The sequence below is a fragment of the Symsagittifera roscoffensis genome, chromosome 2 (assembly GCF_963678635.1).
Source record: "Symsagittifera roscoffensis chromosome 2, txSymRosc1.1, whole genome shotgun sequence".
Taxonomy (NCBI): Eukaryota; Metazoa; Xenacoelomorpha; order Acoela; family Convolutidae; genus Symsagittifera; species Symsagittifera roscoffensis.
In genome coordinates, this window is record NC_087063.1 from 18,460,467 (window position 1) to 18,476,308 (window position 15,842).

Consider the following 15,842-nt stretch of genomic DNA (forward strand, 5'->3'; position numbering starts at 1 on the left):
CAGCCAAATGGCCATGCTTTAATGAGCGAAGGTTTCGACATGGAATTTTTTACAGTTTAATTACTTTTTGACTAGTTTTCGCTAAAGAAATTTGACAACATTTCGCTTAGTACAATAAACCGCAAATTTCTTTGCCAAGAGAAGTCAAGCTGTTTTCAATGGTTGAAGGTGGAATGTTTTGAAAGGATTGTGAATAATTTATACCTCGTCTGGGCCGGCGGCTGAGTGAACCCTTGTATTTGCAACAATGTCGACATAAGTCAGGGCGGGCTCTTCTCCCATGACACAGTAGGCAGTCATCTTGATGCCCTGCACGGTGACTTCGTAGTATCCATCCGCCCCTAAATTGTGCAAAGTGATCGTTGGTCGGCGTACTATTCCGACTCACTGATTACACCTACTCGTTTCTTTGACAAGTTTTGCTTAAAGATTACCCACTGTTGAACTTTCGTAACGAAGATTACAGGATATTTGAGCTCGAGGTGGTTTTTTCTCCAGCCAAAGTTTGACTTCTTAGCTAGCTATTTTTGACAGAATTTTTGAAAATCATTGAAAAAGTATTGTTGTCATGAGCTTATAATTGAAAATATAATTCACCTGTGATCATTTTTAGTAAAGTTATGGGGCTTAAACATTGCTGAAATGTTTTCTTGTTGACGAAAATGTAATGCATATTCAGAAAAATAATTTATTTCTCTCAGGTCTAATAGTTGAACCATTTCTTTACTCTCTAAAAATTACAAAAAACTTTGTGCAGAGCGATCTGGATGCACTTTCCTTCGCTGTAATGATTTTTGGTGTAATAGTTAATGACAACAAGACTGCTCGTATCAGGTCGAATGTTCCGACTGCCTGTTAAAATCTATTCAACAAAAAATGTCAAAAAAAATGAAAAATAAAAGTAGATTAGCGAGATTATTTTTTGAAAATTATCCCCCCACATGCCATATAAAGAACAGAGTGATAGATTTCGCTCCTAGTAACATATCAATTATGGCAATCAAGCTTTCTTCAACCCATTTGGAAAGATTTCTAAGACGGATTAAATTCCGCTTATGAGTTATTGGCGCGAAATATATCGCGCGTTAATTGTCCAAAATTGGCCGAAATGGCAATCTTTAAACCCCTATAACTTTACAAAAAACAATTACAGGTAAAATTTTTTTTCAAATTTAGGCTCAGGACAACAATACATTTTGAATGATGTAAAAAAACTGTGTCGAAAATGGCTAGTTAAAAAGTCGAAATTCGTCTGAAGAAAAAAAAGCCCACCCGAGCACAAATATTCCGTACAAAAATATCCGTACAAAATAATCCGTAAAAAATATTCCGAGCAAAAATATTCCGTAAAAAAACCACCCAAGCACAAATATTCGATTATCTTTTTCCAAGGAAATAAAAATTGATGAGGTTTATTTTTCTTGCTTCTTTAGAAAAACAGATGGAAAACTAATTTTTCTCGGGTATTTTCGAACTTTGTAGTCAAATTTAAATGGTTTAATTTAGAGACTTAAAAAGTTTTACAGATTAGTTAACGGACTGAAAAAAAAGTCTTGAAGTCAAGTTGAAACAAAAAACTATTCTCATGATCAGAGTTGGGGATTTGAAAGGTACCATTTCGGCATCAACACTACGCGCCTTTATCAGTTCTCTACTAATTTCATTTATTTCCTGGCATAGTTTGATATTTAATTTACAGTAAATTTATAGAACAATGAAAACTTGAAGTGCAAAACTGGATTTGTACTACTACGACAACACGAGGTTAATATCAAGAGCCTTGTATCAACTCGGAAATTTGCAAAAATTGGAACAAAAAACGTTGATTTGGACTCTTTTTTGAGAATTTTACAGCTAGCTGCAGAATTCTCAAAAATTTTACAGCGATCTTAGTGTTGTAAGTCAAATAATTAGTGTTGTAAAATTAGTTTTTTTTGGGATGATTATGACCAAATCGTTGGAATTTGGTCATAATATTTTCGTATTCGACAAGAATTTCTGAATCCTGTGTTTTATAAATTGGCTTTTTATATTTACATGCAAGTTCTGTTTTCGGGTATATTTGAAATCGTGTTAGTTTATTTTCTATATTGTGGAGGTTTCTAAATTTATTGTTATTATTTCTAATTTGACCAGGATTTACTTCTTCAAATAGAATTGATTCAATAAAAGATTTTTGGTGAAATCTAATCATTCTAGCGTGTATTTTTGCTATTTGGAAAACTGTGCAGGTTTCTTCGGGAAACCATACAATGATTGCTTGTGTTCGTGTTTTAGGATCGCAATATCCTTGGTCATTTTTGCAAGGGAGTCGAATTCCTTAGTAAAGAATTGTGTCGTCTTTTAAATCTCGTGTAGGTTGTACTTTTTCGAGTTGTATTTTCCAATCAAAAAACATTATTTCTTGATATCCTTTATTTTTTGTGTCTGCTTTGCAATTTGAGGGATTATTTATTCCTATATGTGGTATCCAATGTTTGTCATGTAGGTCGTATGTTAACCTTCCGTGTGTTCCATGGAAGGGGAATTTTGTGTCTAGTCTTATGTGACCTTGGTGTTTTTCAAGTTCTGCTTGATGTGCTAAGTCTGGGAAAACTTGAAAATTTACAAGTTTTCTATTTGTGCCTACGTTTTGTGTTAAGTTTAGTCGTTTTAGTTCATTTTTACAGTCTTGAGGGCTAAGATGTAGTAATCTTTCTTTATTACTTTGATAAAAAGATTCGTGGTCTAATCGGTTTTTATTTCCGCTTGAAACTTGTGAACAATGTACTTTCTCATCGGAAAATGTTGCGGTAAATTTGTATCCTGTTTATGTTGTTGATCGGGCTTTTGAGTATAATGTGGCTACGATATTTGTTGTTTCTATTGCTTGTGGTTCGGATTCACATTGTGAAACTTGATTTATAGCATATTTGTGTGGTGTTTTTTGTTAATTTTCTTCACAATCGTAGTGTGTTACTAATAAATCCTGCGGTCCTGTGCGGGGAGAGGGATTTTGATTTGGTTCGGAAAAAATGTGAAAAAGGAGATGGTGAAATGTAAATACTTTAAGAATATACATGTGTATGACAATCCTGAGTATGGATTATAAAAGGTTATGTATCCGATTGTCTTTTTTGTATATCTATCGTATTCATATTTTATTTCTGTTGTTATAAATGGGGGAGGTAAAGATTGAGCTGTTATATTTGGAGGGTCTAGTGCAAATGGATGTTGGACAATGTTATTCAATCTTATTGTAAGTTCGCATTTTAGTGGGAGAATGCTTTGTTGTAGTATTAGGAAATTATGTTCTTGTATATCTTTGTTAATATCGTGTCGATATTGTAATCTTTTTATTGCCCAGTTGCGTAGTCTATTACTTTCCTGATGTTGACTAAATAGCGTTGGGGGTGCTACGAATGTATTCCAATCTAATCGTAGTGGTATATTTTGAGATGATTGTTCTTGATATCGTGAATCAAGGTTGGTAGGAAAATTGAGGGGAAATGTTGGTGGTGATATTTGGCTTAAAGAAGGTGTCGAGGGAAGGGAAAGTGTTTCGGGTAATGTAGATAGTGCAGTATCGAATGAAATGTCAACTGGGTTGCTTACTAAGTTTGGTTCACCGTGAGGGTATTTGTTTGTAACCCAATATGGAGGGCGTTCTGTGGTTGTTGGTTTATTAAAAGGATTTTCTCTAATTTGTTCTGATGTAGGGGTTGAACCTAAGTAGTCTGATAGAATATTTGAAGTGCTGTGTTGTGAATCAGTTGGAGGTGTTTCTGGTAGTGTGCTACTTGAAATGTCTAAGGGACTTGATATTGGTGATTGAGGTATGTTAAATTGAACTCCAGGAGTTTGGAAATTTCTATTTCGTCTTGGAGTATAATTTGTCTACTTATTTCGAGTGTGTTTTGGTTTTGGCTTATGTGTCTTACTCTGTTTAGATCTTGTTGTAGGGTTGGGTATAGTTTATATGTTGGTTCGTATTGTGGTTCACTTAAAGGTGCTTGGCGGACAACGGGTTCTAGTGGTTCGGATAATCTTGCGTGTCTTTCTTCAAAAGTATATGGATTTTCTTGAAAATAAATGCGTGTAGACGAATGGGGATTGTGGGTACTTGTGAATGTTGATGGGGTTTCCTGGGGTGTTGTTGGTGGGGATTTGTGTGAGGGTGGTTGATTAGCAATTTTGGAAAATATCTTTGAGGGAAGTCTTTTATGATGAAAATTTATGTTTGTTCCAATAATCTTCATTGAAAAGAAATAAGAGAATAGTGGCTAATACGAATGTGATGATTGCCTTTTTTATACATTTACATATTGTCATAATGAGGGATGTTAAAAATGTGAGAAACATTACGAAGAGTAGAAAAACATCTGTTCTACTAAATAGATTACGAAACATTTAAATAGTTTTGAAATTATCGTACCTGAGGAGGGTATCAAGGATAGTGAGGAGGGATATACATTCTTCAAGGATTGAATAGAAAATTTAAAAAAGATTGCAAAATAGTATCAAAAGTATGAATAGGTTTTCTATGTTATTAGTTAAAAATATTGTAAAAAGTTTTAAAAGATTTGAAAGTTTGATGAAACGTTTGAAAATTATCTGTTTGAATTTAGTGACCGTTGTTGAGAGAAGCATTTACGAAGTGATTTGGTTTGTCGAATCGTTTTCAATTTTTTGGGGCTAAATTCGAGTGTGGTCGGATTATTTATTGATTTTTGACAAGTGGGTTGGGTTTCATCAAGTGTTGTTGAGGGATTATTTTGAGATGTTGGGGAGATCTTCGTAGTTTTGTTTTTGTTTATGGGGTAACGGGGGGTATCCAATAAATATTCGTACTTTAGGCCAAATGATCATGTGCTTTTTATCTTAAGGTTAATTTAATAATTTGGCTTGAGGGTTTTATGAGTGCTAAGTTGGGAAAATATTGTTGATCTTTGTACTGCTTGATAGGAGAGGGTTGTAATGTTGAGATAATATTTATTGTAGTTGTCAATTTATAGCGGTTTGCTTATTTTTGACCTAGAGGTCTTGAAGTTATAGTTATAGATAAGCTTCGAGGTGAATATGTGTCGGCTAATAAAGTCTTTTTGCTAGAAATAGCAAAGTGTCTTATTCGGAATGATTTCTATTGGCTGATTTTGAACTAGATCTGTTCGATTGTTTTTCAGCATGTTATTTTGAAATTGTGTTTGGTTCAAAATAATTAAAAGAAGGTGATGAAAAGGGAAATGAAAGTTATTCTTTAAATTCAACTTTCTTGAGTATTTTAGATTGTGGATTGTGGAATGAATGTTTTTTAATTTTTTCTCGGTTGACTTCTAAGCCGTGATGATTCTCTATGTTCAAATTTTTCTTTTAGATCTTGTGGTAAATATTTTCAGTCAATTTTTTATATCTTCTTTCTTTTTGAGATATTTGTGTTTTTTGCTTAAGAGATGTTTGATTAACAATTTCTTTTTGTTGATCTAATTTTGAGCTTGTTTGTTTATCGGTGTGATGATTCAATTCAGTTTCTGAATTTTTTTGATCAATTTTTAAGCCTGTGAAAGAATATAATTGTGTTAATTTACGGAGTGCGTATTCTTTTGGGTAATAGGGTAATAGGTTATTTCGGTGCTGGATAATTTCTTTCTTATTTGTGTCTATTAATTTGTATGTGACATAGTGGATTTTTCAATTATTTGGTATGGTCCTTTTTGGAGTGGTTGTAACTTTTTAGAAATTCTTTTTTGTGTTGTAAAATTGGGAATTAAAACAAATGTTCCCATTTTTAAATTTGCTGCTGGTGTAAAGCGTGAATTTATTTGGGTATTTATATTTTGTCTTTGTAGCAATTTTTTTTTTGTTATTTTTTGATAAATTTCATTGTGTCTTTTATCTCTATTTAAAATCCATTCGGTGTGGGTACCGGAGGCTAGTTTTCAATCTGTGGCTGATCAAAGTGGTCTTCATTGTGAGTATGTAGTGGTGATGATTTTTTGTTTGGTTGACAATATCCTTGTGCATTTTTATGGGCGTTTGCTGTAAACATTATTGGTTTACGTGGTTTTTGGTTGAATACCATTTCGTATGGTGACATTCCTAATGTTGTCGTAATTTGTGAATTATATGAAAGTGGAAATAATTTTACATCTGCTGACCATTCAGTCTATCGGGTGTCTTTTCCATTAATGATAAATCTGAGATATTTTTGTAATGAACGGTTCATAACTTCGACTAATCCATTTGTCCAAGGTGCATGAGATGTATGTGGTTTATGTTTTATCTTGTATAAGTGGCATAGTGTGATAGTTTCCCTATTAATAATTTCATTGCCATTATCTGTATTTAAAATTTCGGGTAATATAAATTTAGATATGCAGTGTTCGTAGATATCCAGTGTTGTATATGCATAATAAGCGTTACAATGTGGTACTGGGTTAAGTCCTAGATAATGTGTAAATGAATCAACATTTACCATTTTATATGAGTTCCATCTGAGGATGGTGAGATTGGTCCTTTTGAATCGAATGATATTCTGTGATTAAAACAAAGACCTTGTCCTTTAAAATCTTGTTTTTCTGCGATTTGTTTTTGGTTTAGATTGGGTTTATTTAATTGGGTTTATTTGGATAGGGTTTTTTTATTTAATACTTTTATTCAAATTGATGCATTAGAGACATAAAAAATTTTGTATAGAATTTGAATATGTTTTTTTTCTGATCCTGAATGTCCTTTAGCGTGTAGGGAAAGTGAAGTATTGAATGCTATTAACTTACTTAAAGGTAGACAAAGTACTTGAAAATTAGGTGTTTGATATTCTGAAATATCTGTGTTTTCTTTTATAGTGGTATTTTTGAACTTACTGAAGTATCTAAGGAGTGTTTTGTTTCCTAAGGTTGTAGTATCAGCTTTTGTTGGCTTTGTTTTATATTTATGCCATGATTTGAGTTGTCTAATGACGGGGTCAAGGTTTTGGTATTTTCGTAGTAAATCGAGTGTAATTTTTTCTGTTGTTGGCAGAAAAATATTTTCTTTTTATATATTTGATAGAGGTATTGTATCAAGTGGGTCATGGAGATTAAAAACTTGATTTTTCGTATATTTTGAATCATGTGGTAATGGTCCTGATAAATTTATGTTATCAGTTAGATTTTCCTTTTTTATTAAAGGGAATGGGTCCTATTTAAGTGGTTTAGGTCTTTATTGTTGAGTATTGTTTTTAATCCAATGTGAATATGGAATTGGTTTAAATGTAGACGTGCCTAATAAATCAACTTCATAATGGTTGTTTTGACAATCTAAGTAGAGTGGAAAATGTTGTAGATTGTTTATTTGTGATTGTTCTATGTCGGTTTTTACTGCATATTTACATCGAAATTGTGGTGAAGTTTCATCTTTGGCAAGATAAAAATTTAGATTTTATGGTATTTCAACTGAAGTTTTTCTTGTTAAGAGTTCAGGTGGTGTATTTCTACTAAGGGTATCAGGTAGTGCAATGTTTTTTCCTGCTGTCCATACTATGTGTAATTTTGGAAATTTCATTAGTATTAGTTGAAATCTATAATCTCTATGGTTTGGATTTGATTTTTGTGTAAAAAGAAGTATGATAGGTTTATGGTCTGTGAAAAAAACTGTTGGATGTTTTGATCCAATCATCAAAATTTCATTTTCTGTCAAAATGTGTATGATAGCTGTGCATTCTCTCATAAGGGTAGAGAGTCGTCGTTCAGCTTGTGTAAATAGGCGAGAGTTTGCTGAAATAAGATTCATTTTATTTGTTCCATTGTGGGATTGTAATAAACCTGCTCCGATGCCAAAATTTGAAGCATCGCACATTGCATAAAATGGATGATTTGGATCTGGGATTGTGTTTGAAATTTGTTCAGTGAGAAATTTTTTAATTTCTTCAAATCGTGTTTGGTGTTCTGTTGTCCATTCAAAAATATTTTGTTGTCTAAGAAAATTATAGAATGGTCTTAAGTATAATTGCATTTTATAAACGTATTTACTAAAAAAAAAGAAAACATCCCAAGAAATTCCTGTATTTTCTTTTTCTTTGTTGGTGGTTAAAGTTTTTGAATTGCGTCAATTCGCGATTTCGGTGGTGTTATAGTATCTTTTTCTATGATGTGTCCAAGAAATTTTACGCGTGTTAAGAAAAATTGTGATTTATCTGGGGCCGCTTTCATGTTTTCGTTTTATAAAATTTGATGATGTTTTTCTAGAACTATGAACATTTCATCTTTTGTTTGTGATTGCATAAAAACATCGTCTAAGTATGTGATTGCTTTTTTACTAAGTATGATGGTCTGTAAAATTTTCTCATAAAGGCTGAGAAAACTGCTGGTCCTATGGATATTCCATAGAATAATCTTTTAAATTCGTATTGTTGATTTCCAATAACGAATTGTGTTAGTCGTCGTGATTGTTCATCTAGTGGCATTTGGTTATATGCACTATTAATGTCTGCAGTTGTGAAATATTTACCGTTTATTTTTGTTAAAATTACTTGGATTGGTTTTATTGGCCTATTGGTTCTATTCTTCTTTATTAACTGGGGACATTTGGATTCATCAATTAGTGAGGATAATAACAGGGTTAATAAAGGTGTTTCCTTTTGGTTGTTCTTCTTTATTAACTGGGGATATAATTTTGTATTGTTCTAGAGTGTAAAGTAGTCTATTGATTTTGTCATGTAAATGAATTGGTTTTTTACTTGCTTGTTGTTTTTTGTAAACTGCGTCAAGTTTCAAGGGTAAATGTAGCGGTGAGTTTATTTTTCCAACGTCAAACTTAGATGTTGCATAAACGTTTGAGTAAATCGGCTAATTTTTCAAATTCATTTTGTGTTAGTTGAGAGTGTTGAAAATTGAACATTCTTAAGATAATTGGTTGTTCTGTATATTGCGAGATTTTGAAGGTTGGTTTAAAATAAGGTGTTTTTGTGAAATAATCTGTCTTCCTTATTTCATTACTTATTGTATGATTTATTGATAGTTCTTCATCGAGGATTGTTGACTGACAAATATCTAATAGTTGTAGTCTTTTATTCACTCTGTATGCTACTTCTTTTGTGGGGAAATTGTTGCATTAGTCTCGCAATATCCTAAGAGTCCTAAGGGTAAGGTGATTTTGTATGGTGAATTGTTATACACGTGTAGAGAAATAATATCGGAATTTGAGTTTTTCATGTATTTTATAGATGAGATTGTTACTCTAAAAAATTGTGAATTGGTCTAAATTCAAAGTCTGACATAAAGAGATGTTGTCTATTTTGATTTTTGTCGTATTGATTAACTTGTTTAATTGGAAATTCATAAATGTTACCTGAGAATAGTTTGAGATGTTTTCTTTCTTTATTATAGATGGGGTAAAATTTTGAGAAAAATGGTTGTTGTTTATTCATTCTTTGGAAGAATGTTAAAGCGGTGTTTTGCATTCTTGTATATTTATCTTTTATATTAATTTTACTATCTAATATTCTAATAGTTGGTATATACTTTGCGATAAATTGAATTCCAATAATATTGTGTTCTATATCTGTGATATGGAATGTTTATTTAAATGGTTTTTTGAGTTTTGAGAAGTTTATTCTGTTCCATTGTTTTGGTGGGAAGAAGGAAAAGTTGAATTTTTCCATAATTTGTTAGGGTTGAGCCTTGTGCTGTTGCTAGTCTACTTGTTGTTTTTACGGGTGTTATTTTGATTTCATTCCAAGCTGGAATATTAATGATATTTGATTCTGCTCCAAGGTCTATTAAAAAATCTATTTCATGGTCTGGTGGTTGAAACTCTTTACATTTTGGACTTTCTAAGAGAAAGGAAATTGTCCAATTTTTTTTCTTTCGGTGATTCTCTTGGTATATTTTGAAAAATGTGATTTGTACTACAACATGGTGTCTGTTGTTTTTCAAGTTGTTGCGACGTTGTTACTTCATTTACTATTTGTTCTATTAATATGTTATTACTTTTAGGTCTATTGTGATAATTGAAAAGTAATTCCAAATGATTTTCGTAAATTTGTGAATGAAAAGGTTGTTCGTATGTGACAGATTCATAATCTTTTTCAACTTCTATCATGTTGACTAAAAGTGTGTTTTCTATATCACTGTCACTATCTGTGGATTCACAGTTTATGTGATTTAATTGTAACTCAGTACTTTCTGTGTTTTCAATACCAGGGGGTTCTGAGTTTGTTTCATCAGATGTTTGTACTTGATTTATTTGTCTCTGATGTTTTGGTGTATTACTTCTATATTTGCTTTGAGAATCTGGATAACGTGTGTTATTTCTATGAGGTGATTGAGAGTAGTTTCTTTGTCTATTGTTATAGGTTGAATTCCTATTTTAGAAGTTATCTCGTGATCTATTTTGATAATTGTTGTAATTGGATCTTTGCTGATTTCGATTATTTGAATAACTTCTGTTCCTAATGTTGGAATAGTTTCGATAACTTTGTATGATGAGTTTCTTGATCTATCATTTGAGTAGTGTCTATTCCGAGGTTGTGAATGGGATCTGGTATCAGACAAGTAATTATGTCTGTTTGAGTTTGAATGTGAATAATTATTTCGATAATAGTTTCTCTACTGTGTGATCGACTATGTCGATTTCGTGAGGGATTTGTGAATTTCTTTGATATGGTGATCTACCTCTGTAGTTCGAATTATAAGGTGATTGATTTCTTGAATGATTTGAGCTGTTTGGTAGTGGTTTTCCAGAGCTGTTGTTGCTATGAATATTTTTCTTTGGTAATTTTTGATCTTTTTTCATGTATTGATAGAATGATTTATTTGGTTCTTTGTATTTTGTGGTTTATTTTGATTGTCTTGCTGTTTCTTTCTGCATTCAGCAATACTGTGTCCGTATCTTCGGCAATAGTTACACCATTTCTTAAGGGATGGTTTACTTTTAAAATTTGGGTTTTTGTCATATATATACAAAATTTAGTGAATTTTTCGGATAAATCTGTGTCTGAATTATTTATGTTATTTATTTGTGTTGTTTGATTATTATTATTGTACAGTAATTTTAGATTTTCTGTTTCTTCTAGTTTCATAGTGATTTCTGCTGGTTCTAGTTTATCTACTAGTTTTCTGAAATCTAGATCTGGTTCTCGAATTGAGGAAGGGTGTGATGCTCTCTTTTTAATTGCTATTTTTCGTAATTGAGGTGTTAGAGTCATCTTTAAATTTTCTGTCATTTTTGTGTTTTTATAACCATGAGTATTTAGTGAGTATGCTTTTCGGACTAGTACTTCGATCCTTACTGCTAATTGTTTGATTGTTTCGTTTGGTAGTCTACGATTTTCGTTGCATAAAACTCTTTGATGTTGTTTGTTTCCTTCTGAATCAAACATTTTTGAAAATTCTTGTGTAAGTTTTTTCCAATCTGATTTTTTTTTCTATAGGTAGGACTGAAAACCATTTGTGAGCTGCACCATCATGTGTGGTTTGTACTAACGCTGTGCGGCTATGTATCCAATTTTGGTGAAGTGGCGTATATTTAAAATTAAATTTGCTGTGACTGCATTTAAATAATCTTCTACAGAGTATTCAGGATCTGTGCCAGTGAATACCATCAATGACTTGTTTGATTGTATTGATGATCCACCCATAAGGTATAGATTCATAGTCATCTGTAGTGATTCTGCGGCGTTTGGCATTTGTGAAAAATTTGTGAGTTGAGTTTTTTTGTGATTTCGTGTTGTTGTAAATAATAGGGTAGTGGGATTTCATTTTAAATTTGTGTTGGTTGATAGTAATCAGTGTGAACTAGGTTTTGCCTTTGTATTGGTTGATACGATGGTGTATAGGTTGGGTTTTGCGTTTGCAACGGTTGGTGAACTTGTGTATTAACTAAGTTTTGTGGATAAAAATTTGTATTTTGGGATGCTTAATTTTGTCGAGGTGGTTTTGAACGGTATTCTTGTGAATATGGTGCAAAAATATCTGGTTGATAATAGTCATCATCATCTGATGATTGATAATTAGGTGTATAGTAAGGTTTGTTGTGTTTAACTTGGTTTTGTTCCACATTTCTAATTTGTTGGAAAAATGGATGATTTTCACTTTGGTCTTGTGAGATACGTGGGTAATCATGAGAATTTACTGTAGTTGTTGTTGGTTGTCGAAAATTTTGTTTTTGTGAGAATAAAGGATTTTGATTATTTGGGTGAAATGATTCAGACGTTTGTGGTACATTTACCTAGTTATAATTGTGCTCTGCAAAGTTATTTCTAGTAAATGTTCTTTGTTTTTGCGTTGGTTCCGTCATTGATCTAAGCGTTTGATAATCCATGTGTGCATACTTTGGGGCAACGGTGGGTTTAACTGTTGATTGTAATGTTACCTGTGGTAAGTTGGATTTTTAGATCTTGGAGTTGTAAGATTTAGATGTATTGGTGAGATACTTTGTCGTGTTGTTGTTATTACTGTTGTAACTACTTCTTCATTTGCAAAATGTGATGGTGTTGGAATATCTTGTTGTCTGAGATTCCTAGTTCCATTTAGATTTTTTTGTTGTGTGTTAGTTGAATTTAGGGTACTATTTTGTGTCCTATCGGGTAGGAATAAATATAATTTAAAGGTGTCGCATCAGTTGTGAGAGGGTATATCTTAATATAATCTTTGTGTATAGTTTTTGTGCTAATAGCTTGACTTAAAATGTCTGTTGGTATGTTGATAAATAATGGATGAGACTATTCAGAGTCCCAAACATAATCTGATTGTTCTGCTATTACTGTATCATCTGTTAACTTTTGGGGTCTGAACTTTTTTATTGCTTGTGAGATTAAATCAAGATTATGTGTGAAATAATCTATGATAAATCAAGTTTGTAAGATTTTTTGTAAATTGTGTTTATCGTTTTGTGAAACGTCCTTGCTGGTTTAATTTTCACGGATTGCGTTTATATAGTCAGAAAATTTTGTGATTTCATGTCTTACAGTTGTATGTTTTGATGTCTGAATTGGTGAAGTTCCTTGAGATTCTGGTTTTTCTCATATAGATAAACAGCTATAAACTATTCGAAATACTTCGTTAGTAAATATTGAATTTGCTCTTTGTGAATTTTGGTGTTGTATATTTTTTATATATATTCTGTGAAAACTTTTGAAAATATTATATCTATGTCATCTGTTTGAGGTTGATACTTACCATGAAATGTACTTGGGCTCTGTAACTCTACTGTTTAGATTCCGTACTGTTGTGATGGTGTACATATTCCTTTGAGGTAGTGGTCGACAAGTTGTCTTTTTATTTTCACTTCTGGAAGTTCTGCTCTGCATGGGCTAATTCCTTTTTCAAATACATTTGCTATTAATTTTTGACAGTGAGGGAAATGATGATAAATGGAAGGATGGAGTTTGAGTTTTCATCTTCACTTTTTTCATTTGTACTCAGTTTTGTGCTTTATGACCGTTAATTTGTAATTTTCTATGTGTTTTTTTTGGTTGATTCCAATTGTATAGTCGCACTGGTTTGTTTTTATTTGAGTTTTTTATTCTTCTTTTTCGTTGTATTGATGAATGTGATGTAGTTTCAGAGTCAAAAAAATATAATGTATCTTTAACTGGGTAGTTTATATTTTTTGAGTTTTTTAATCTATAAAGTTCTTGTAGATGACTTGTTTCTGATTCGGAAAATCCGTTTCTCTGTTTTGAAAATCTTTTTCGTGTAATTTGTCTTTGTTTGCTTAAAATTTTTTGTTTGATTGTTTGTCGTTTGGTTCTAATATATTCTGTTGATTGTCTGTGTGGAGTGATTACGAGGTCATAATTTTCGTTGTTTATGTCACAGTTGTGTAATATGATTGTTTGTTTATTTCCTAAATTGTCTAGTGGCATAAGTTTTTAGGATGATGGATGCAATAGTTTGATTAGTGATTTTTGAAGTGCTTGAACTATTAGTCCTTACGTTTTTTTCGGGCTAGCTTAGCTTTGGGTCTTGTTTTTCGGGGTTGGAGAGAAAAGCATATATCGATTCCAAAGAATGATTGTTACTTTCTCGTGGCTAGTCTAAGTTAAGGTGTTAACTTACTTAATCTTACTTAGGGGTAATGATTTGTGATCAAGGGTTGGAGAATGGTAAATCGATCCACAAGGTTCAAGTATAACTAGAACAAAAGTAGTTCGTTAGATACTATTTTAAACTTACTAAGTTTAAGTAATATCCTGGGTGAGGTAAGAGGGGGGATCAAGTGAAGGATGAATAACCGAAGTTCTTCACTGTTTATCCTAATTAGAATGGTTAATGATATTGAAAAATTTCTGTTAATCCTAAGTCGTAGAAAGGGTTGGATAGTGAAACGACGTTGTAGGTCGTTAGAGACTAGTCTAATGTGTGGGGGAGAACAAAACTGTTCTATTTGATCCAAGGATAAGCCTTGATGATCAAGATAAAAATTAATGATATAAAAGTTAAAAGGGTATAAAAATGAAATGGAGATCCAAGGGAAGCCTTGATGATCTATTTAGTTTAACAGGTTTAATTTAAGTAAAAATAAAAATTTCTTTTTAAGGTAATTTAAAGTTTTAATTAATAGATAAATTTTAGTTTTTGATGTTGTTAGTGTTTTATGATTTGCTTGTTATGTTTAGATGATGAAGCTGAGATGGAGAAAAGGGCTATATATTACTAACAATTTGTGTGTTTACTAACTAATTTTCTTTTTTTGTTTCCAATAAACGTTCTTTTCAGATATCTTTTCAATTTACTTACTACAGTTTTAAGGAAACGATTAGAGATCTTTTTATCAATCGTTATTGTACAATAATAGGTTTAGCGACTGTAATTATTGGTGAAGAACTTTCTTCGATTAGATTATGTCTGCAAATGAAAATCTAAATTCATTGCTAATAAAATTCTAAACATAAAGGTTTGTGTTGGCTTTTGCCGTACAATCATGAAACTTATGGGTAAGTTCCGTTGTAGTCGTATATCGTCTCTTGTCCGAGGTCTTCTTCCAATACCAGGAAGTTTTAGTGTTGTTCGGAATGACGGCTCTGATCTATTGAGTCGTAGAGACATTTCGATTAAATTATTTTCGTATAGCATTTTTGTGAATGTTTTTGTCGAAGTCTAATCTATTTTTGGTTAGTTCTAAGTCTTTTATTGCTTAAGGTCTTATTCGAGACTTATGGTCGCACCAGATGAGTTGGGTCTGATAGTCTATCTCATAGAGTAATTTCAGATAAGGTACACCGTCTGCTCGTCACGCTATCTTATTTCGGCCGGATAGATTCGTGCAACTTCTTAGTCTAATACCGATCTTAATCTTACTCTTATATCTCTTAGTCTCAATAGATCTAGAGTATACTGGTTTGTTACGAGTTGGTCTCTTGGAAAAGGCAACAAAGCTGTAAGTTAAATTCAGAATGCTCTGCTGCTGAAACTACAAGTAATTGCAACTCTTTACAAATAAGTGGGTAGTTAGTTAGATGGAGTATGATTGGTTAGCATTCAATATTTTATAGGGATAAAATATTTAATTTATAACCAATAATAATATACAATTTGGATCAGGTTCCAATAAGAAGCAATAAATAAATACATGGATTTAGAGGGCAACCGAACATTGAGAGATTGCGCTAATACGAAAATACCAGTATTTCACAAGGTCAAGAAAATGGAGACAATTCTCAAGATAGTCCACATGACAGAAAACTTTCAACAAATTTACAACGTCCATTTCTGATTGATTTTTCAGTTGATTTGTTCCAATTGTTTAGTTACTGAAATCTGGTTCGCCAACAAAGTTTCTGACATTCATTTTTTCCGCCTAGGTGGAAGTACCCAAAAAAACGTACTGTTTGGATTTGCAGTCTTCAAGTCCTCGCAGTTGACAAGGTTGAGTTGACAAGGTTG

At 32.1% G+C, this 15,842-nt stretch overlaps 2 protein-coding genes across 2 annotated transcripts in view; both read right to left on the reverse strand.

The window, feature by feature from the left end:
* Nucleotides 1–15,822, reverse strand: part of LOC134840600 (uncharacterized) — a 52,162-nt gene extending 36,340 nt beyond the window's left edge. The window contains exons 1-2 of the mRNA XM_063856524.1: nucleotides 15,785–15,822; nucleotides 205–341 (exon numbers count right to left, since the gene is read on the reverse strand). Coding sequence (XP_063712594.1) covers nucleotides 205–300 — 96 coding nt within the window. The 5' untranslated portion in view covers nucleotides 301–341; nucleotides 15,785–15,822. The remainder of the gene's footprint in view (nucleotides 1–204; nucleotides 342–15,784) is intronic.
* LOC134840599 (F-box/LRR-repeat protein 2-like) overlaps nucleotides 1–15,842 on the reverse strand; it is a 382,029-nt gene that overhangs the window by 288,908 nt on the left and 77,279 nt on the right. The gene's annotated exons all lie outside the window — the stretch shown is intronic.